At 42.5% G+C, this 24,914-nt stretch overlaps 1 protein-coding gene across 2 annotated transcripts in view; it reads left to right on the top strand.

Moving 5' to 3' along the window:
- RAD50 (RAD50 double strand break repair protein) overlaps nt 1-22,551 on the top strand; it is a 120,322-nt gene extending 97,771 nt beyond the window's left edge. For both annotated transcript variants that reach the window (XM_083181966.1, XM_083181967.1), the window contains exons 27-30: nt 11,322-11,407; nt 12,760-12,804; nt 13,513-13,623; nt 22,189-22,551. In XM_083181966.1, coding sequence (XP_083038092.1) covers nt 11,322-11,407; nt 12,760-12,804; nt 13,513-13,623; nt 22,189-22,299 — 353 coding nt within the window. In that variant the 3' untranslated portion in view covers nt 22,300-22,551. The remainder of the gene's footprint in view (nt 1-11,321; nt 11,408-12,759; nt 12,805-13,512; nt 13,624-22,188) is intronic.
- The last annotated feature ends 2,363 nt before the right edge of the window (nt 22,552-24,914 follow it).

The raw sequence follows: 24,914 nt of genomic DNA, 5'->3' as shown, positions 1-24,914 counted from the left end.
ACCCTAAATTCGGAAAGATATAACTCCCCTGTTTATGGGCTTATGTCTGAGTCGCCATCTGTTGTGGATCTGGTAGTTGAATATGAAAGACAAGACTCCGTCAAAAATAAAATACAGATGGATCCTTTATTAGATTGAAGTTAAACTAAAAACATGAGCTCAATATCTAATCTTAGGCTAGCTGACGCTCCAGGGGTCCAGATGGTAAATTCGATGGGGCCCCGTAAATGGGGCCTCTGGTAGCTGTTAGTTCACCCAGATAAGAAATGCTGCTCTTTAAAAAAGGTCACTTACAACGCGTTTCGACCTCTAATGTGAGGTCTTTTTCAAGGTACCAGTGACTTCTCAGGACCAGGTTTAAATAGCCCTCCTATTAACAATATTCCCGTCACCTGCGGGCTAATTGGTCATTTGTATAGAAGATATATGTTCCTATTGTCCTCCTCAAGTTTTTCTAAATATACATATTCCCGGGTGCGGGGTTCCGTGCAGGAACTTCCTGTAGCCCCGCCGCCTCCCCCGGATGTGACGCGGCGGGATGGTGACGTGTAACCCCGGAAGTGACCCGCCGGAATGTTCATCTAACTCCGTCTATGTTTGTCCGTGTGTGTAACTTCAGAGATTCCCCCGCCCACCACCGGAAATATCACATCGGGCTGGTGATGTGCGGCTCTACTGTTTCTTCCCCTCCCGGAAGCGATATGGGTTCCGTTAGGGTTCCTATTGGTGGCCATCTTGGTACACCTTCTTCAATTGAATAATTCTCCATCCTGCTCCTCTTGGTTCTTCTTATAGGTGTATCTCTGTCGGCGGCCATCTTGGTACACCTTGTTCGATCGTATCTCGCTCCATCTTGCTCCTCTCGGTTCTTCTCTTTGGTGTATCTCCGGATTATCACATGATGATTCTGAAAATTTTAAATAACTGAATAGCAGTACCGGTGGGGGTTTAATGGATGCAGTAAAAACATATGATTAAAATTTAACGGAACCCACATCGCTTCCGGGAGGGGAAGAAACAGTAGAGCCGCACATCACCAGCCCGATGTGATATTTCCGGTGGTGGGCGGGGGAATCTCCGAAGTTACACACACGGGCAAACATAGACGGAGTTAGATGAACATTCCGGCGGGTCACTTCCGGTGTTACACGTCACCATCCCACCGCGTCACATCCGGGGGAGGCGGCGGGGCTACAGGAAGTTCCTGCACGGAACCCCGCACCTGGGGAATATGTATAATTAGAAAAAATTGAGGAGGACAATAGGAACATATATCTTCTATACAAATGACCAATTAGCCCGCAGGCGACGGGAATATTGTTAATAAGAGGGCTATTTAAACCTGGTCCTGAGAAGTCACTGGTACCTTGAAAAAGACCTCACATTAGAGGTCGAAACGCGTTGGGAGTGACCTTTTTTTAGGAGCAGCATTTCTTATCTGGGTGAACTAACAGCTACCAGAGGGACCATTTACGGGGCCCCATCGAATTTACCATCTGGCCCCATGGAGCGTCAGCTAGCCTAAGATTAGATATTGAGCTCATGTTTTTAGTTTTACTTCAATTTAATAAAGGATCCATCTGTATTTTATTTTTGACGGAGTCTTGGCTTAATTTCCCAGAAAAGACCATCTGATACGCTTCTTTCAAGCCAAAAGAGAGTGAGTAACCTGAAAGGGGGAATCCCCGATTCTGTCGAACATCTATACAGTATAAGAGGGTTGCTAGATCTTACTGTGATATGCTGCATTAATATCTCAACAGTGTGAGTGCTTTGAAAGGGGGAACCCCCCGACCATACCATATATCTCATATGAATTATTGAGTATCTGTTGACGTATATAGCTGCTGTAAAAATGACAGTATTACATTAGGGTCGGAGCTCTCTGTTTTTTTCTTGTCTTTCATATTCAACTACCAGATCCACAACAGATGGCGACTCAGACATAAGCCTATAAACAGGGGAGTTATATCTTTCCATATTTAGCGCTACTTTCTGGTGGAGGGCATCTTTACCCTTTTCTATTGCTTCCCAGTGGAGGTGTGGTGTCTCCTCCAAGCCCTTACCATTACCTGCTGCTAAATTGCGCAACAGGAACCCCACCTAATCTCTCTTTTCTCCACCCTAAATTCGACTGTTCCCATCCCCTACCTACATCTCAAATAGCCGTAACACTAAATGTCTGCATACCTTAATGAAAAGTCACCTACTCTTTGACTCTTGGCGGTTACAGGACCCTCTAGCTAAAGACTAAAAAAAAATTTTCACAGGTCCACAAGGTTTACATGAGAATAGATATGATTTTCTTGGATCGAGACTACTCTTCAAAACTTATAGACATTACTATTCATCCTATTACTTGGTCTGATCATGCTCCGGTGTCTCTGCTTCTCTCAGGCATTGATTCTATATCCTCCCTGCCTTCCTGGTGTTTAAATTACTCGGTATTGCAATCCAAGGACAGCTGTACTCTTGTCTCCCAATTGCTGAAGGAGTGCTTCTCAATTCATTCAACTCCAGAGATGGGTGACTCAATGTAATGGGAGGCCCATAAAGGCCCATTAGTGGTCACATGATCCAAATTACTTCCAGATTGCAGAGAAAACGCACCCAGGCCATCAATGCTCTTACTGAACAGGTTCACCACCTTGAGGCTTTGCATAAATCTTCACTGTTGCCCGATGATCTTGATCAACTTACCAAGGCCAGGGGAGAACTTAATGTTCTACTATCACAGAGAACAGAGTATAGTCTAAGACACCTTAACTAATCATATTATGAGAAGGGAGATAAGGCAGACAAGCTCTTGGCATGGAAATTGAGAGCCCAGGCTTCCTCCAAAAATATCTTATCTATCAAAAATAATCAAGGAGTCTTGGTCCAAGATCCCGACAAGATCACAAAGGAGTTTGAATCCTATCAATCACTATATAATGCGGAATCTTCCCCTGCCTCTTCTACCATGCTTAATGAGATTGATACCTTCCTGTTCAATTGCCATCTCCCTAAACTTGATTCCCCCCCCCCCCCCCCATGGTTACTAAATTGGGTATGGATATTACCATAGAAGAATTAGAAACTGTTTTGAAATCACAAAGGGCTGGTAAGGCCCCAGGCCCAGGTGGCCTTTCTCTTGCGTACTATAAGAAGTTCCACTCTATTTTATTCCCCCCACCTATGTAGACTTTTAATAGCTTTCCTAAAGGTACCCCTCCTGCTCCGCAGATCCTGGGAGCACGTATTATTTTAATCCCCAAAGAGGGTAAGGACCCTAACTTATGTGCAAATAACCGACCAATTTCCCTTCTAAATAATGACATTAAATTATTCTCAAAGGTGTTGGCCATGAGATTGAACACCATCCTTCCCAACTTAATCCATGCTGACCAGGTGGGCTTCACCCCAGGCCGACAAGCGAGAGATAACACGAGGCGCACCATAAGCTTGGTTCATGCCATAAACAAATGCCAATTGCCTTCTGTCCTACTCTCCTTAGATGCCGAGAAGGCATTTGACAGAATCCTCTGGCCTTTTATGTTTGCTACTTTACGTCACTTTGGCCCGGGAGGAAGCCTTCTATCTTGGATTCAAGCGCTATACTCCCTCTGGCCCGCATGCGAGTGAACGGTAGGGACTCCGATTACTTCTCTACAAAAAATGGGACTAGGCAGGGTTACCCCCATCCCCCTTAATCTTTGCTTTGACCATTGAATGTTTAGCTCAATCAATTTGTTTAAACCGTGACATCAAGGGGATACAGGTTGGGGATTTGGATTACAAACTATCACTTTTTGCAGACGACGTCCTCCTAACTCTCTCCTCACCTCTCACTTCTATTCCCAATCTTTTCTGTGTCCTTTCTTTGTATTCATCCCTCTCTGACTATAAATGAATTACATTAAATTACCTCTAGTCATAAACAAGGAATGAAGGCAGAAATATATTTGATAGTAAAATAATACTTTTTGTTATACGATTTGGTATTTACTATTGTTTAGCCCGGCATGGACGGAGCTTTGCTCAAGGTTAATGTGTCATTATTGTGTTTGCATGATAAGTTACCAGAAGTCATGTGAAAAACTGTACATGTTAATACCTGTGCGCCTTTTTCTTACGTTTTTGTTGTATGTACGTCGTGTCCCCCCCCTTATGTCTCTTATCCCCTTAAATTGAAGTTATATACAGATATGTTATATTGTTCCCTGAACCATTTAAATCCCTTTATATGGGAAGCCATTTCTGAGTTTAAGGTAGGATCATTCAATGTGGGAGGGTTTAACTCCCCAGCAAAAAGAAAGAAAGTTTTAGTCTATTGTAATAAATTAAAACTTAATGTAGTTTTTATACAAGAGACACATCTAATACCCTCAGAAATGCTAAAATAAAACTTTAAATATTGGGGAGGAAACTAATGGCTAGTGCAACATTTAATTCCAAAGCGAGAGGGTGGACATTTTAATAAGATGTTTGATACCAACAAATTTCTTAATGAGGTTTCAGACAATCTTATTTCCGATTAATTTCTAGATAGATCTACCCACCCTAAACATCCTTTTTCCTTGCCTAAGTTCAGAATCCCCCAATATGCATCTCAACTGAAAATGGTAGACATTTGAAGAGTGTCCAATCCCACAACCAAAGAATACACATGTCTTTCTGTGGCATACCACACCTTTTCGAGAATAGATTATATGCTCCTTTCTAAGACCTTGTTCACAGGAGTATCTGCTGCTGAAATCAAACCAATTTCTATCTCGGACCACTACAATGGTTTAAAATGGGTGTCTCTGAGGAACCCACTTTACAAACTACAGTATATGGCGATTCCCTGAACACCTTATGTTATCCACTGATTTTAAGAAAGTACAGGAGGTTGGCTGGGAGGATTATTGTCCCAGCAACCAATCGCATGCAAACACTAACCCGCCACTATTTTGGCAGACAGCTAAGGCTGTACTAAGAGGCAACATATTGTCTCATATGGCAAAACTTAACAAGACATACTCAACATCCTACCTTAAATTACAACATACCCTAACCCACACATATTCACAATACCAACAAAAGCCTACTTTAACCAACAAACAAAACTACTCTCTAGCACGAACACACTTGTATATCTTCACAAAAGAGGGAACAAATATTTGTATAGTGTAAATTATCGTTACCATTATTTCGGCAACAAAACAGGGAAACTACTTACAAACATGCTAAACGGCACTAGGTCCTCGGCTGTAGTCCACCCGCTCAAACTCCCAGACAGCTTTCATATCTTCCAAACATATTGCAAATGTCATGAAGGAATTCTATTCATCCCTATATTCTCCCACAGACCCAGTTTCAACCGAAGCTGAGACTTCATTCCCGAGAAATAGTTTGCTTTTGTCAAATATTAACTTCCCAAAAATCCCCTGTGAAATGGCATCAAATTTGATAAAACCCATATCATCTAATGAAATTTCCAATATCATAAAATCATTAAAGAAAGGTAAGGCACCTGGACCAGGTGGTTTTGGAGGAAATTTTTAGAAACTGATGCTCCCCCTTATCCTAGACCCCTTGATTAAGGCCTTTAACCCTATTTTACAACATAGTTCACTCCCTCTATACTTTAATGTGGCATACTGTACATTAAGACTTTACCCAAGCCTGGAAGAGATCTAGCATTGCCTGGATCTTATAGACCGATTTTACTGCTGAACTTGGACTATAAGATCTTGGCAATGATCCTACCAGAAAGACTCAAGGACATTATGCTTATGATCATTCATCCCGACCAAACCGGATTTATCATGGGGAGACATTCAGTCCTGAATGTGAGAAAGGTCATCTCAGCTATACAACACCTACAAAACAAGACTGGCTCATATCCTCCAGGAGTTATTATGTCCCTAGATGCAGACAAGGCATTTGATCTAGTCCTATGGCCTCAACTTTACAATACTATGGAGAGATTTGGCCTTCCCCCTGAATTATTATTATTATTATTTTATATGTTTATTGGGTTTTTCAGTAATACAAATTGTGACAAACAGAAGTCACGGTAATAATAAAGGTCTTAAACAATCAATAAACAAAGGCAGGTATATTACTTTTTTTGCGATTTTTTTTTTCTCAAAAACGGCCGAAATCGCATGTTTTTCCATTTTCGCATATTTAATGAGCTGCGAAAATGTGAAAAAAGTGCGATTTTGGCCAACAAATTTGACATTCTGGAAATGCGATGGCTGTTTTTCGCAGCACATCGCATCCAGATGTTTTCACATTGAAAAGTATACAAATCGCATATTTAATGGTATGCGATTTGTATAAATGTGTCTAAAATCCGCCCAAAAATCAGACCAGGTTCTGATGGGCGAATTAGTCAGAACTCTGTGCATGGTTCTGTTTGAAAAAAAGGGTTAAACAGTTAAAAAAAAAAAAAAACAGCGCGGGTTCCCCCTCCAGAGCATAACCAGCCCCGGGCTCATTGAGCCGGTGCTGGTGACATAAAATCACGGTCCCCGAAAAAATTGGGGTCCACTTGATTTAATGAAACCAGCACCAGGCTCAAGGTCCGGCGCTGGTTCCCAAAATACGGGGGACAAAATGACTAGGGGTCCCCCGCATTTTAAGAACCAGCACCAGACCCAACCAGCCAGCAGGGTAATGCCACAGCCGGGGGACACTTATTATATAAGGTCCCACGGCCAAAGCATTATCCCCCTGGCTGGTCAGCATGGGCAGGGGTCCTAGGGAAGTGGGGACCCCCCCAAAGAAGGGGTCCCCCCCCCTCCAGGACTTACCAGCCCATGCTGAAAGTCCGGGGCTGTCCCCGATGCCCCTGGGCGGTGGGCATCGGGCTGATGAAAAGTGTAAAAAAAGAATAAAAACTATTGTCTTATACTGTAGAACTATGAGTCCCAGCAAGCCTACCCCGCATGCTGGGACTTGGAGAACCACAAGTCCCAGCATTCTGGGCATTAAAGGGCCCGCTGGCACTTGTAGTTCCACAGTACAAGAAATAGTTAAATAAAACACACACTGACACCCAGAAAAATAAACGTTTAATACATCCACAGCCCACACATACTGATACTTACCTACCTTGAGCCCGTGGGTCGGTCCCTGGATCTGGGGTCCGGGGCTCCAGGGCTGAAGAGTCTGGTTCCGGGGCCTTGGTCCTGGTCCGGGGCTGGTCCGGGGCTCCAGGGCTGAAGAGTCCGGTTCCGGGGCCTTGGTCCTGGTTCCGGGGCTGGTCCGGGGTCCGGGGCTCCTGGGCTGAAGATTCCGGGGTCCTGGATCCGTAGTAATCCTAAGGGGTACCTGAGGAAGGAAATCCTACTCACCTGGTCCCCGGCGACGACCCCGGCATCTTCAGCCCCAGACGGGCTGCTCCCGGCTGGTACCCGCTCACGGACTGGAGAGACGCAGAGATGTTCATCTTCCGCGCCTCTCCTCAGACTGATTCTATTGGCCGCCTAGCGGCCAATCAGGAGCCGGCTTTCTTGCGTGGCGAGCGCACGCGTGATACCTGTGAAGTAATGCGCGTCCCCTCGTGGGGCTCGCTTCGCTTGCCACGCTTCGGGCTCGGTGGCTCGCTGCGCTCGCCACACTATATAAAATCAACTCCACGCCGACGTGGATAGTGGTGGTATGAAAAGGCTTCGGGTTGGCGTTCATCGTGGGGTGCCGTTAACAATGGAGGGCATTTGACCCATCAGGGTTGGCAAACAATAAAAATTGGGGTCTGGGGGCCATTTAACATTGGGGTCAATGTAAAATCGGGTCTATGGGACCCTTTTACATTGATTCCAATGTAAAAAGCGCATCGATCGCATCGCATGCGATTTAGTTGCATGCGATGTGATCAACGCGATTTCGGGGGGTCCCGATGGACCCCGCCGTGCTAGGAAACAAGTACCAAAAGAACTTTTTTTTTGCTCCGGACAAAATGATAGTAAGAAACGGTATTTGCTGGACATTTAGCTCCCAAACATCAAAATTAAGAAACAATAGAGGAAATGGGTGAATCGAGACGTGAAAAGAGAAGGAAGTATTTATATAGTTGATAACTTTGTGCCAACATTTTTTAATGTAACCGCAGGACCAAAGATTGTGAAAGAGGGACGCTGAATGGAAGCCAGACGCAGAGACATCTGCCTGATTCGTCCGGGTCGAAAAAACTTCTCTGCTGTTGGGAAATATATGCTCTATTTATTATTTAAAAATGGACCTCCTGCATGCTAAGAATTTTCATAGTAGAGTCATAGTATATGAAAATGTCCGAGGCCTCCAATAAAGGGATGTCTCGTATCAATGAGAGTTTTGTCTTATTAAACAAATCACCAGACATGTCAAGTTGCAGCTCATCATACATTAATTTCAATTTAAAATGACCAATTTGTATTTTCTGCAACCATGTATGAGTGTGAGGGGATTGGGCAATTAATTGTGGTGAAAGTGATAACACATAGGGGGAAATTTACTAAGATGTGTATTCTACTTCACATGTGCAACCAATCAGATAGTAGGCAGGATCTGATTGGTGGCCCATAGCAGCATCACATGTGAAGTAGAATACACATTTTAGTAAATTTCCCCCATAGTGTTGAATTTGAAGGGATTATGGTAAATAGGTTTGGGATTGAGGATCTTGGTGAATATAAAAGGGCCTTGGGGGAATATGGAGAAAATAATGCACAGTCCAGCTCGAATTCATTTCTTATATTAAACCACTATATACAGGTTGAGTATCCTGTATCCGAATATCCGTTGGGGACATTTGTAACAGCACTACTGAGGATATGATATGTAACTGACACTATATATGTACAAGAAAATGATTGCTTGGCATTCAAATTCAATATCTGAGATAGTACACAAATTTAGTTTCATGTTTTGAAACCTTGTTTTTTGAACAAATAAAATATATTTGTGTGCATTTCATGTGTTTGATGTGTTTATACAGCATAAATGCAAGATACTTCAAAATACATCATTGAAATATTAAAATATTCCAAAATACGGAAAATTCTCCGGGTCCCGAGCATTTTGGATACGGGATACTCAACCTGTACCAACCCCGTCTCTCAAAATTCTGAATATTTGACATTACATACAAGCACAAGGCAGGGGTGCCCATTATCGCCCATCCTCTTTGCTATAGCCATCGAACCCCTAGCCATCCTATTACCCCAATCTACAGAATTCCATGGGATACAAATCTAGTTTTATGAACTAAAATTATCGCTTTTTGCAGATGATATGCTGCTTTTTGTTACCGACCCCCTAACATTAATTTCCAATATAATCTCAATAATAGAAAAATTCGGTAGGAAATCTGGCTATAAAGTCAACCTTGAAAAGTATGAAATAATGCTAATAGTGCATAACCCATACCCTGGCTTTTTCAAATTTTAAACTTAATACCTCACAAATAAAATACCTGGGGGTCAATATAACAAATACAGTGAAAGTGTACAAAGCCAATTTCTCACCCACTATTAATAAATTAATAACTTTAATGTCCTCTTGGGACACCATCCCCCTCTCATTATTGGGCAGAGCTGCAGCGGTGAAAACCATAATATTTCCAAAACTAATTTACACTATACAAATGCTCCCTGTAGCCATATGAAATAATGATTTATTAAACATTAATTCTTCTATCTCAAAGTTGTTATGGAAAGGACAACTTTCCAGAATTCAATCTCAAAACTCATGCTCCCCAAAGTCCAAGGAGGTCTCAATATTCCAGATTACAAAGCCTACTCCATTTCAGTATTTCTTCAGATATGCAGGCGATTGGTTGCTGGAGAAGTCCACATATACAGATGATGAGTTGGACCAGGCTATTCTTGCTCCATACTCACCATCAGCTCTATTACACATGAAATCCACAGCTATAGCAAAAGGAATCTACTCTAATATTATATTCGGAGACACATATTTTAGCCTCAATAAGAAATAAAAATGGGACTTTAGATATTCCCCTTATTTTCCTCTTTGGGGTAATCCAGATTTTGACCCTTCTATAAAAAAAACCTTTGATTCGGTTGTAGAGGCAGAAAGGATTGTCTCTTGTGTGCAGGATTCGGGGGGCTGTATTATCTCCTTTGCAGAACTTGGGCAAAAAAACTTGATTCCTTATACCCACTTCTACCTCTATTCTATCCTCAACAACTGTATGCTAGTGAGACAAATCAACACCTCTCATCGGACTCCTTGATTTCTGTGTTCCTCCTCAAGGTTTGCAACAAATAACGTATATTTTATTGGCATGTACAGTTACACAGAGTAATTAGAAGATTAAGGGGCAAATTTATTAAGCTTGGAGAAGAGATAAACTGGAGATAAAGTGGAGAAAAGGTAAAAGGAGATAAAGCACCAGCCAATCAGCTGTTTTGAAAAAGACAGTTGGGAGTTGATTGGCTGGTGCTTTATCACCTTTTACCCTTTCTCCGCTTTATCTCCAGTTTATCTCTTCTCCAAGCTTAATAAATCTGCCCCTAAAACTGAAATAGGCAGCAGATTATGGTGTGGCTGAGAGACGTTTTATATTGTAGGGTGTGCCCATATATGATGGTAGACACTCCTGATTGGCATTGTGATATGCCCAATAGGTGGTGCTAGGCTTTGATGGTGCACCCCCTTATAAAATGTTCTGCGCACGCCTATGTCTTTACCCCCACCTATTACCCCTCCTCTTGTGTGTGTCTAGTGTCTGACATTAATGCCGATGTGTAACTACTTGATACCTTTGTTTGGATATGACTAAATCCTAATACCGCATCGGTTTTAGTCCAATGTTTGTATTTCGGATTACTCGAAAATCAATAAAAAGTTTTAAAAAATTAAAATAAATGCTATCTAAATAAATGTAAAAAATGTAATAAATGTTGAATTTTAGGACCAATTTCTATGACATTTTTATAAAAAAAACTCTTAAATACGAAATGTATTTTATATTTCAATAAAATTCCAATGTGAATTAGTAAACAGAACATTTCAACATTTTACATCTAGCGTATTATTTCTGTGGTGTCTTTCTTTATCACGCCATCAGTTTCATAATAAAGAAAAGTTTGCTGGCTTTTTCAAATTAAATTGAGGTTTTTACATATTAAAAATAATTAATTTCTGATAAATACGCCTTTTTTGTAGAAGGAATTGCAAAGGTCAAAAGTTGTTAAATTCCCATTACATTATAAAAAGAGCTTGAAGACCCTCTTGAGTCAATAGATCCTAGATAGCAGTTTACACATTTTTCTATTACATACTGTGATTCAGACACATAGCAATGCTTGCCTTAAAGTCTGTTATTGTATTACTGCTTGTAGCATTTGCCCATGGCTCCTCTATCAAACAGCTTTGTCTGGAAGAAATTATCAAAGCTATCAAGACTATTTTGAAAGATAAAGAAATGGTAAGTACTGTAGTCCCATTTAACCTGAAAATATACAGCACAAGCAAATGTGCTGTGTAGGTTATTATTGACAGTGAAATGGTTAGCATTACTGCCTCACGGCACTGAGGTCATGAGTGTGATTCTCACCTTTTGTTCTAACTGGGAAGTTTGTATATTCTACCCATGCTTGCATGGGTTACCACCATGTACTCTGGTTTCATCCCTCAATCCAAAAATATACTGGTAGGTTATTTGGCTCCTTGCAAAAAAATAACACTAGTGTGTATGTGTGTGTGTGTGCTTACATATGGAAGGGAATATAAGCTCTACTGCTGCAGGGACTGATGTAAATGGGCCAATATTCACTGTAAAGCACTGAAAAGGCAAATTATCTCTCTCTAATGGACAAAACCATGTGCAATGCAGGTGGGGCAGATGTAACGTGCAGAGAGAGTTAGATTTGGGGGAGTTATTTTGTTTCTGTGCAGGGTAAATACTGGCTGCTTTTTTTACACTGCAATATAGATATCAGTTTGAAGAACAAACCCCACCCAAATCTAACTCTCTCTGCACATGTTACATCGGCAGTGCACGTGGTTTTTTTGTCCGTTAGAGAGAGAATTTGCTTTTGTGAAGGAACCAGAATCAGGCCCTATGTGTGAGCCTAATAAATAACCAATAATGAATTGTATTTATGTTGTATCAGATGCAACAATAAGGATTTTCTAGCTATATTTTATTACTTATTTTACATATAATTAAATGCAGTTCTGAATGGATAATGTAAGTTATATGTTTGAGATTTGTCAGTTAATTGATTCAATTTAAATAGATTTTTTTTTGTCACTGTTGAAAGACTAGTCCCACAGGGGCAGATTCATTACTCAGTGAAGTGATAAAGTGTCTGGCTTTTATCACCGGCCAATCAGCTCCTAACTGCAAAGTTACAGGCTTGTTTTGAAAAATGACAGGTTAGAGCTGATTGGCTGGTGATAAAAACAAGACACTTTATCACTTCACCGAGCTTAATAAATCTGCCCCCCCTGTTTGATATATCTTGAGGAAATTTTGGCTTAAAGTTGCACAGCTCCAAAATTTATAGGAGTACATTTATTAAGATGGGAGTGTCTAGTTTATATTGTACACTGGAAAGTGACTTTACCCAAAATGTATTTAGATTGCTGCTTCATTTATTTTAGTATATAGAAATTATAAATTTTAAATAATACATGCAAGTAGTTAATGCCTTTAAACAGTATATATGGCTAAAGAAAATAAATATATACAAAGTATTCAAAGCCCAACAAGGTATATGGCAGCAGTCATGTGTGATCATGCGTAACCCCTCTTCTCATTGCTTTTGTTGCCAGGGTGCCTGTAACAGCTATGTACCTAACGTGGCTCAGCTTATAGAGGTAAGATGTAATAACCTCTGTTGTATTGTCCTTGATGTATGAATGATCCGGGTTTATTATTGAGGTTGATTTATAAGTGTAGAATACTTGCAACATTGTATTGTCAGTAACAGTTTTTAATATGTGATTTTCGCATATGGTCTATTTGTATCAATGTTGCTGGAGTAAGGAGAAGATTGTGATGGCATCTGATTCAGTGGCGTAGCTACATACTGTATGTGACAGTGGGGTCTGTGGTGGGCGCCACTGGCTGAACTGACAGGCGACCCAGGCAGCAGTGAGCGCTGAGCTGGTTCCTCCCTGTACATATCTAATGTGCAGTGCATATTGAATAAGCGGGTCCCTGTCCCGTGCATATGTAATGAGCGGGTCCCGCTCAGTGCTCACTGCTGCCTGGGTCACCTGTCAGCTCAGCCAGCGGCGCCTGTAGTCCATCGCCTCGCCCCTTCTTGGGAGGGGGGGGATTTCTTTTGGCAGGGAGGAGAAAATTTCTACTTACGCCACTGGTCTGATTTATCTTAACATAGTTAACATCAGTTTAGGGGATGAGTATTAAGGTAATGTAGGACTTGTGAGCCGCTACATGCTTCACAGAAAAAGCTATTTGGATTGTATATTAGGATTGTGTTGTCCTGAACCTGATCCCACTTACTAATAGCATCGTGTGAATAGTTCTGAAACGTATGGATCTTTTTTTATCTTTTACAGGAAGAAATTACTTTTTGCAAAGCAGCCAAAGTTCTTGAAGCAGTCATTTGTCCCAGTTTACAAAATAAAATCCTGCAGATTCAGCAGAATGTACACTATCTAGGAACAAAGGTGAGGGCAGTTTAATAAATTTAATATACTAGGTGTTTCATCGCGCCCTACGGGTGCTCTTCACACCAATGTAAGGGGCTCTGCCCCCTTAACCTGTAAACGCCTTTATTGTGTGGTGTTGCGGGTGGGTGTGGCAGTAGCGTGGGTGGGGGAGGTTGTTTGGGGGTGGTATAGGAGATAAAACACACTGTAATGGCCATTACATATTAAGTCACAATGTAATGACCATTACATATTATGCCGCACACTGTAATGGTCATTACATATTAAGTTACACACCGTAATGACTATTACATATCATGCAAAATAACTGCCACTTACGAACATGCTTGTTGCTAGGAGTGACATGCTTGTTGGCAGGAGTGTTTTGGTTAATGTCAGTAGTTACATGCTTGTTGCCAGGGGTTACATGCACCTTGCCTGGGGTTTTATGGTGGGTGCCAGTGTTTTTATGGTTGTTGCCAATGGGTGTGGGGGGTTGGATTTAGTGGTCGTTTCCAGGGAGGAATACATATTAGTTGCTAGGGGGAATTACTGCATGCAGTCAGCAGTGTTACCTGCTTTATTACCACCAGGGAGAGCAGTGCACCCCGGCGGGGTGGCTGTGGCCAGCTCCTGGAACCGGCCTCAGCACCATGGTGACCTTGGCGCTAGTGAGCAGCAGCTCATACAGTGGTGGTGTGGGGGTGTGACGTGCGGCCAAGGAGGGGCTGTACAGGGAGGTCGCTGTCCCTGTACTGCCCTGTATTTTGTCCCTGTATTTTGCTGGTAATTGGAGGTGGGGTAATGGCAGTTTCTGTGATAAATGTGTGTAACGTGAGCCGTCCCTCTATACCACTAGGTAGTTATTTACTTCTTATAATAGCCCAGATCTGTATAACACTGGGCAGAATCATTCACTCTATGACTCCACCCAACGTTATACACACACTAACAGAGTGACAGATCTGGGCTATTATATAAGAGATTGCAGTGCCAGATTAAGGTCCACATGGGCCTGGAGCTGAAATTTACAAAAGGCCTAAACTGTCTAAAGGAACATTGCCCGCCACTTATACCCATAATAATCCCCATGGTAGCAGTGCCACTTATACAAAAAAGATGTGCCCATTATAGCAGTGCCACTTATATACACATAAGTGCCCACTATAGCAGTGCCACTTATATACACATAATAAATGCCCACGGTAGAAGTGCTGCTTATATACATAAGAAATGCCCACAGTGGCAGAACCACTTATATACATAATAAGTGCCTACTATAGCAGTGCCATTTATATACACATAAGTGCCCACGTTAGCAGTGCTGCTTATATACATAACAAATGCCCACAGTGGCAGAACCACTTATAAACATAATAAATGCCCACAATAGCAATGCCACTTATGCACACACAAATGTGCATGGTAGCAGTGCTCTTATACACACATGAAATGCCCCACACTCACACACTACAACCAAATACAGTACACAAACACATATTACCAAACTAAAACACCGCCACAAACACACACACACACATGAGAATAACTAGAAATTTGAGGGCCCCGCAGAGGAGAATCTAAAAGTCGGCAACACTGCAGTACACACTACAAACAGACCATACCCTCCAACATGACCCATTCCATTAGGTACAACATTCTCTGTTCCTGGACTTCCCTGCCAGTGGCAGTTTCAGAGGTTGGACTCAAGCACAGTCCAAAATTCAAAGAGGGGGGTCACTGCCAATGAGTCCAGGACAGTGATGTTTGGAGTGGTATTAGGTGTGTGGCTCCCCTATTTGAATATTGGACTGTGCTGCAGCCTCACAGCTGCAACTGTCACTGGCAGGGAAGTCCAGAAACAGAGCATTTTGTACCTAATGGAATGGGTCATGTTGGAGGGTATGACAGACTCAGCACACACATCGAACACATATACAAATTACACACATACCACCACATACATAAATACAAACAGTACACTTACACTAATCAATGCTAATCATCAAGTAGGTATCATCATAGAACAAATTATGGTAGAGACTAGATTCCCTTCAGTTTTGATTACAGGATGGGAGGTTCAGTGAGGGCGTAACTTGTTAGATGCCCTCACAATGTTTTTTATTTTACCTGTAATTCACGTAGGTGTAGGTTATTTTGTTTTATTTTAGCTGCATTGTACCCTCGCGGGCTCGCTAAGCTTGCACGCTTCGGGCACGGTGGCTCGCTTCACTCATCACAGATTTATATTCATCCTCCAGGTATACGTGGACCCAGGGCATGATGGGAAAATTGTCAAAACTGTAGGAGATCTAGACGGTAGTGTCTAGGGGCTGGTGGGGAGTCAGTGAGTGTGTCAAGGGGCGGGCCACTGTCTGGAAATCTCTCAACAAAAAGGTGGCAACCCTACTTGGGAAAAATTACGCACACTAAGACAAAAACCACACACAATACAAGGTTTATTTTACTGATAAGAATTTACTTATTGTAACTTTCTATGGGATATATGAGTGTTAAGGTGCCCATACACAGTGCGATTATCACACCCGTTATGGGCTGGATCGCATCGCATGCGATTTGCATGCGATGTGATTAGAAGTGCAGCACATACTTTTTGTACTGTGCGATGTGATGGCCACGGGATGCCCATCGCATCGTGTATGGGCACCTTAACTGTTCTCCCTGTTACAGATGAGTAGGGACTCTGCTGCTACTCTGTAAATCTTCCCTTGCTGCTAAACCAGTGGTTCTTAATCTCGGTCCTCCGGACCTCAGACAGTTTATGGTTTCCAGGTCTTCCGGCAGGTGCACAGGTGCACTCATTACTCACTGACACATTTTTTAATATCTTCAGGTGGAACAAATTATTTTACTTAATTCTGTGTTGAAACCTGGAAAACATGCACTGTGTGGGGTACTGAGGACCGAGTTTGAGAACCTGTGTACTAAGCAAAGTGCAGAAATTGTGTTTGGTGCCCCTGGGCACTAAGATATCTGTGTATAATAGGAGAGGGTCACTGATGGGTTGATATAATTGTAATATTTATTAATGGTTACAAATGGTAAAACCCAAAAGGAAAATGGGATATGGTTGTTATTAAGATTTGCCAAATTCGGAATGTTTACGCTAGAAAAGAGATGTTTCAGGGAAGACATGATTAACATGTACAAATATATCAGGGAACATTATAAAGAACTGTCAGACACCCTATTTACTTTGAGGTCAGGGATTAGGACACATGGGCATGCACTTAGGGGGGTATGCAATGTGCCGCCGCTATTTTCGACATGACATCCCGCCCTTAACATGTCCAAGACTGAGATGATCATCTTCCCACCCTCCCGCACATCCTCGCGTCCCACAATCTCATTATCTATTGATGGCACGACTATCACCTCTAGCTCCCAAGTACGTTGTCTTGAAGTAATTCTTGACTCCCCTTTCTCCTTCAAACCACATATTCAGCACCTCTCACAAACCTGCCATTGTCATCTCAAAAATATTTCCAGAATTAGACCTTTTCTCACTCAGTATGCCACTAAGACCATTATCCACACACTGATCATATCCAGGCTGGACTACTCCAATCTCCTCCTAAATGGTATCCCTGACAAATGCCTGTCTCCACTCCAATCTATCCTCAATGCTGCAGCCCGGCTCATCTTCCCCACCAAAAGCAATACCTCCTCCTCCCCTCTTCTACAAGCCCTTCACTGGCTTTCGTTCCCTTTCAGAATTCAATTCAAACTTCTCACACTCGCTTACAAAGCCATCACCAACTCCTCTCCCATTTACATCTCTGACCTTATATCCCTTTACACTCCCACTCATCCCCTTCGCTCGGCTAACACCCGTCGGCTCTCCAGCCAACTTATTACCTCCTCCCACTCCTACCTACAAGATTTTTCACGTGCTGCTCCCTTACTCTGGAATTCTCTACCTCTCTCCCTCAGACTCTCCACTTCTATACAGAATTTCAAACGGGCTCTTAAGACCCACCTCTTCATTCAACCCAGCAAACTGTCCTCCTAACCTTCTGTTCCTCGCCCTATCTACAACTCCGGTGTCACTCCTGTCTGTCTGCCCCACCTCTTTAGAATGTAAAGGGACCTCTTACCTCATGTGCTTATCCTTTCCTACTTCAGCAGTCTTCGACTGCACCAAAGCATGCTGTTTTCTGACACCTTGATACTTATGTTGCAGCAATCTTCGCTATAATCATTTACCCTGTATTTGTTCTGTATTGTCTTCAACTGTAAGTTACTGTTTTCCAGTTTGATTATGTGTACTCTGTCACTGGGCACTGCGGAACCCTTGTGGCGCCATATAAATAAAGGATAATAATAATAATAATAATACTGTATTTGATGTTGTTATACAACATAAATGCAAGATACCTCAAGATACATCAATGAAATATAAAAATATTCTGGAATATGGAATAATCCATTATCCAAAATTGTTTTGGTCCCAAGCATTTTGGATAAGGGATACTCAGCCTGTACTGTATTTGTTGGATAAAAACATCCAGGGGTACAACCGATAAATATAATTTAGCCCAATGTGGAATTGAAGTAAAAAATTAAAACAGGGATTTAACTTCTAGACAACGGGTCTTGAAAAAGGTTGAATTTGATGGACGGAAGTCTATGTTACTATATAGAAATAAAATATAATCAAAATAGCATGTTTATGGAAATAAAATAAAATCTGGTAAAATGTACACTGGTGCTGATAAAAATGCATATAAATAAATTAAAATAAATAAAAACGGCACAGCTTGGTGTAATGTGGTCTGTGTGGATCATGAGACGGTATATAATATCAATCATACATACTGATAAAGAATATAGCAGCTAAAAATACTGTAAGTGCAAAATCTCCTGGAACCTTTTGATAGCGCAAGCAATGAAATGCAGGCAGAGATTTGTCCAGGTAAATATTGGCTCTTCTATAGTAAAAAGTCTCTTTTCTGCTTGCTTTAGAACGGATGTGGCTACGTTTACATAGAACAAATGAATATATGAAAACAAAGTGGACCCCAATTATAAGAGAGGTGACACTTTAATGGTAGAAGCCCAAACCCTCCTGTTTCATATACTCAACAATATTGATATCGTTGATATCAATATTGGTGATTGGAACGTAATCATATAGATTTAGGAATGACGATCACTTTTACCCTACATGAGTTATTGTAGAGAAGATGAAAAGGGGACAATAGGTATTGGGGGAGGGTCCATCTTATTGAATTCATACTAATTATTCCCCAATGGTTTCCTAGGCAACATTGAAAGAATATTGGATTATGACGCTATGGTGTTTATTGCTGATGAATCCTCAAAATGCAGTTTCCATGTTCCCGTGAAACTTAATATAAAGTGCAGCATGTTCCCTCATTATAGACTGCATTAAGTAGATTAGCCATAATCTATTCATAATAAAATGGCAGCCAGTTTGACGTTTCTTCCAAAATTCAGCTATCTGGCATTTTATGCTTTATGTGCCATTCTGATTACTAGCTATGTTTCATTATCCTGATGTAATACAGATAAGACTCTGGTGAAGCTGGATATTAGTTATCCCATATGAGGGCAATGCTCGTGTTCACACCTTGCCTGTGTTTAGAGGCAGGTCCACCAGATGTAGCACAGAGTGACCTCCTACTGCATCCAGAATACCCTAGAGACCAATTATACACCATGGGGCAAATTACACAACCAGTAACCCTCAATACCAGATGGAATTTAGGTCTTCTGCTCCTATCAGGCTTCCATACTGTCACTGTCCGCTTCACAGATAGAGGGCCAGATGTATCAAGCTTCAAAAAGTGATAAAGTGGAGAGTGAGAACCAGCCAGCCTGTTACAGGCTGGGTTTGAAAAATGACAGGTAGGCCCTGATTGGCTGGTTGTTTATCACTCTCCATTTTATCACTTTTTGAAGCTTGATACATCTGTCCCAGTGGCAGGTAGGTAGTCTAGCTGTAGCAATACACCTATGAAATCATAGTACAGGTGTCCTAAAATTAGCTCAGGGAGAACAGAAACATTTTGTATAACCAGAGCAGGCCGAAGGCAGAGGAAAACTAGAGAAATGCCTAGGGGCATACCTGCCAAGCCTAGGGTTGGCTCAGTTTGAAATTGGGCAGCGGTGGCAATGTCAGCCAGTAACAAAAATGCCCACTATTCCTGGAGGAGGGCGGCTGCACATGCTAGACGCAGCATATACCAGCGAGAGACTGGACCGCCGAATCGGCCCTGGAATTTGTGCATGCGCGCAACAAAAGTTGAGCACGTGTACATGCTGGGCAGGCGCATATATGCACTACGCATGCGTGCACTGCCTCTCCAGGCTTGCAGGAGAGAGGGAAATAGCGGTGTGTGATGCTCCCCTCTCTCCTGGACCTCAGAGGTGCGCAGGAGTCCAGCAGCTTTCTTTGTGCGCCGATCGAGAGGTGGAACCTTCACTTTCAAGAATAAATCAGCCCACCTGGCCATCGGCCCCTCTGGCATTTGCCAGAAGTTACAGATGGCCAGTTCGGCCCTGGCATATACTCTTCACATCACGGGTGTCAAACACAAGGCCCGCGGGCCAAATCCGGCCCGCCAGACCTCATCATGTGGCCCGCGCAGCCGCTGCCAGCCTTCACCTTTTATTCTCGCTTCTTTTTTTGAGATCCTTGCCTGCAGTCTGCTGAGGAGATAGCACGCAGGGGCAGTGTGTCCCATGAGATGCATGAGAGCTACCAGAAGCTCTGTGACTCCTACATCATGCCGCACGTCTGACGGCTTGCACTACTACTGCATGGAGTAGCAGCCAATCAGGGCGTGCATCCAGATGGAGTTGTGGAACTTGTGTGACGTCACTCTCCCTTCAATCAGCTCACGTAGCCGGAGCTGCGGGGTTGGTGCTGGGAAATGCTGGGACTGGGACGTCACGCAGCTGGCGATCCGCGCTGGTAGTAGCGGATGGGAGCAATGGAAGTATGTGATTGGTCGCTACTACTGCTGGATTCCATGTGGTAACCGTGTGTGCGAGGCGGCTGACTGGAATAGGTTAGTAGTGTCAAGCTCGGGCTGGCCGCTGTACATGGGGATCTGTCACTGAGGGTGACGTTTACACACCAGGCCTTGCTCTCCTCCTAACTTGACTTCAAGGCCAAACAGTGTTCAGGTCGACTGAGCCACTTAAGATGTGTTAGGATAGCTATGTGACCATTTCCATCTTTCTCAAAATCCAAGCAGCTCATATTAGCCCAATAAGTCATTTTCAGGTCCCCAATCTCCCCTATCAATAAGGAATACCTTTCCTGAGAACTTTCTCAAGTATTATCCAGGTAACTCCTCCCAAAATCATTTTTCCAAAAATTGTACATTTGAATATCTACTTGTCATTATTCTGACTATGTTTCTGCTTTCAGAGCTAGTTATTACTTACATTATTACAAAAACAGTAATAATTGAATGCAGTGACAATAATTTATGATAATAAAGAGTGGACACATAGTCCTACAGATACAACCGGCCCTTTGAGGGTGACCAAACTGCTGATGCGGCCCCCGATGAATTTGAGTTTGACACCCCTGCTTCACATGAACATTTGCAGAGTACAGCAGGCTGTGTCTGCACTGAATGATTTCCTGCAATCATCCTAGACTTCAATATCCAGGCTGAGTGGAGATCAGGCATAACAATGTGTGACATATGTGTAAGTGGCATTGCTGTGTGGTATTACATTACTGATATGTGCCATAATGTAAGGTGCATTACTATGTTACATTATATGTACAACGGCATTGTTAATCTGTGGCAATATGTGTAAAAGGTGCGCTACTGTGTTGTGTAATGTGAATATGGAACAATAGGGTGTGGTGTAATATGAATAAGGTTTCAGTACTGTGTGACTTAATTTGAATTGGGAGTACTACAGTGGCCACACCCCTTCACAGCATGAACATGTTTTTGGGAGGCCTTCTCTATTTCACACTCAATTTCAAAGGGATGCAGTTACAATCCCGGCGGTCGGGATCCCGGCGTTCAGAATACCGACGCCGGAATCCCGACCGCCGAAATGCCGACACATTCTCCCTCCTGGGGTGTCCACGACACCCCTGGAGGGAGAATAAATTAGTGTGCCGAGCGCAGCGAGGCACCGGGCCCGCTGCGTGGCGATCCACGTCCCCCCCTTGTCGGCATTTCGGCTGTCGGGAATCCGGCGTCGGGATTCTGAAGGCCAGGATCCCGACCGCCGGGATTCAATACTGAATCCATTTCAAATATAGTGGGTTGGGTCATCAGTGCTCTTGGTGGCATATGGCACTAAAATGAAGATTGTTATGGGAGAGAAGTGATGGGTCTTGCTGGTTGCTGCTGTGATCTGTGCTGCTGGGTTATGTGTTCTGTACTGGGAGATTGGTGCTGGGTCAGAGGTGGAAATAGCAGTGGTGACAGGGGACACCAGCGAAAACCTTGCCTAGGACATAAACTTTGTTAGGGCTAGCACTGTGTGCTGCAGAAGGCAAAACTTTTAAATTAGGCATCAATGAAATTAATTTCTGACATTTGTGGTTTTTTTTGTTAGAAATGTTCATCTGTACAAGACGAAGAAAGCAAAGTTCCTCTACAAGACTTTCTGACCTCCCTACAGGAAGTTGCTACAAAACATCTATATAACAATCTGTATTATCTGTAATAAATCTGTGTTAAATCAAATTTTAATGTAATGTATTCTTCGTAAATCTATTTAACTAAGGCACTGTTACTTTGCCATAACTACAGTATACTGTTGGTAAATAAAGTAAAATGTATGCTCAGAGCATAGATATGCACCTCACGCTACTCTCCATGGTGCTTGGGAAAATTCCAATTTTGCTAAAAAACTTTACCAACACAATTTTATTGAGACATGGGGGGGGGGTATTCAAATGTTGGTCTGTTCTTTATTTCATGCCTATTTTCCCTTTTTTTCACAACATTTATATGTTTGATAACGTTTGATATTAAAATTTTCCGTGTTTTAAAAGTTAACAGTTGTTTGAACGTCTTTTACTTCAGTCATTTTCAATGGGCTTCATATTAAAAAGTATGGTGATAAGTTTCAGGCCTTTTAATAGTCTTCTTAACTTGGTCATTTTCTCGTCACTTTATTCACCAGGGTGTTGGGTGGTGATAAAAGTGTTATTGTTTTTATTTTTTTAAATGAATGTTTTATTTAATGAAATTTTCTTTTTAATAAGGGATTAAGGATAAACTTAAAAAAAAAATGCAATATAGCAGGGGTTCTTAAACCTAGTCCTCAGGACCCCACACAGCTCACGTTTTCCAGGTCACCCAGCAGGTTCACAGGTGCACTCATTACTCATTGACACATTTTAAAAGATCCACAGTTGGAGCTTATTATCTCACTTGTGATTCTGTGAGGAGACCTGCAAAACATGCACTGTGTGGGGTCCTGTGGACCCAGTTCGAGAACCTGTGCAATAGAGTATAGGCACCCCCCTATAGAGTATAGGCACACCTCTCCCTATAGAGTATAGGCATGCACACCCCCTATAGAGTATAGACAGACACACTACTATAGAGTATAGGCACACACCCCTATAGAGTATAGACACACACACCCCTATAGAGTATAGGCGCGCACACACCCCTATAGATTATAGTCACATACCTCTATAGAGTATAGGCACACCTCCCCATATAGAGTATAGACACACACACAACCCTATAGAGTATGGGCACCCCCCCATAGAGTATAGGCACCCCCCTATAGAGTATAGGCACACACACCCCTATATAGTGTAGACACACACCGCCTGTAGAGTATAGGCACACACACCTATAGAGGATAGGCACACACACTCAATATAGTATAGACACACACACACCTATAGATTATAGGTACACACCTCTATAGAGTATAGGCACCCCTCCCCGTATAGAGTATAGACACACACCTATAGAGTATAGGCCCACACCCCCTATAGAGTATAGGCACACCTCCCCTATAGAGAATAGGCACACACCCCTATGGAGTATAGGCACACACACCCCTATAGGGTATAGGCACACACACCCTTATAGGGTATAGGCACACCTCCCCATATAGAGTATAGGCACACCCACACACCCCCTATAGAGTATAGACACACACACCTATAGAGTATAGGCACACACACCCCTATAGAGTATAGACACACACCCCTATAGATTATAGGCACACACCTCTATAGAGTATAGGCACACCTCCTCATATAAAGTATAGACACACACAACCCTATAGAGTATAGACACACACACCCCTATAGAGTATATGCACACCTCCCCCTATAGAGTATAGACACACACACACCTATATAGTATAGTCACACACACCCCTATAGATTATAGACACACACCCCTATAGAGTATAGGCACACACCCCTATATAGTATAGGCACACACAGCCCTATAGAGTATAGACACACACACCCTATAGAGTATAGACACACACACCTATAGAGTATAGGCACACCTCCCCCTATAGAGTATGGGCACACCCCCCCCCTATAGAGTATAGGCACACACACCCCTATAGAGTATAGGCACACCTCCCCCTATAGATTATAGGCACACACGCCCCATAGATTATAGGCACACATCCCCTTTAGAGTATAGACACACACACACACACACACCTATATAGTAAAGACACACACACCCCTATAGAGTATAGACACACACCCTATAGAGTATACACACACCCTATAGAGTATAGACACACACCTATAGAGTATAGAGCCACATACCTATAGATTATAGGCACACACACCTATAGAGTATAGGCACATATCCCAATATAGAGTATAGGCACACACCTATAGAGTATAGACACAACCCCCCCTATAGAGTATAGACACACATCCCCCTATAAAGTATAGGCACACTTCCCCCTATAGAGTATAGGCACACACCCCTATAGAGTATAGGCACACACCTCAATATAGAGTATAGGCACACACCCAGGGCTGCCAAGAGAAATCCTGGGCCCCGGTACAACAGCGTCACGGGGCCCCCCTGGAGTTGCAAGTGACAGAAAAGAGGTGTGGCCATTAAAGGATATAGGGGTGTGTACCACACCATATACCCTTTATGCAACACAATAGCAGACCCCTTATACTTGCCCCTTACACATTATGCTACACAGAATGAGCCAAAATTCACATGAAATGTCTTAAAATTCACATTATGCCACATGGAATGACACAAAATTCAAATTATTCCACACAGATTGATGCAAAATTCACGGAGAGTGAGAGGAATGGTGGG

This window comes from Crinia signifera, chromosome 4, assembly GCF_055691185.1.
Source record: "Crinia signifera chromosome 4, ASM5569118v1, whole genome shotgun sequence".
Classification (NCBI taxonomy): Eukaryota; Metazoa; Chordata; class Amphibia; order Anura; family Myobatrachidae; genus Crinia; species Crinia signifera.
This window is presented reverse-complemented; position numbering and strand designations above follow the sequence as displayed.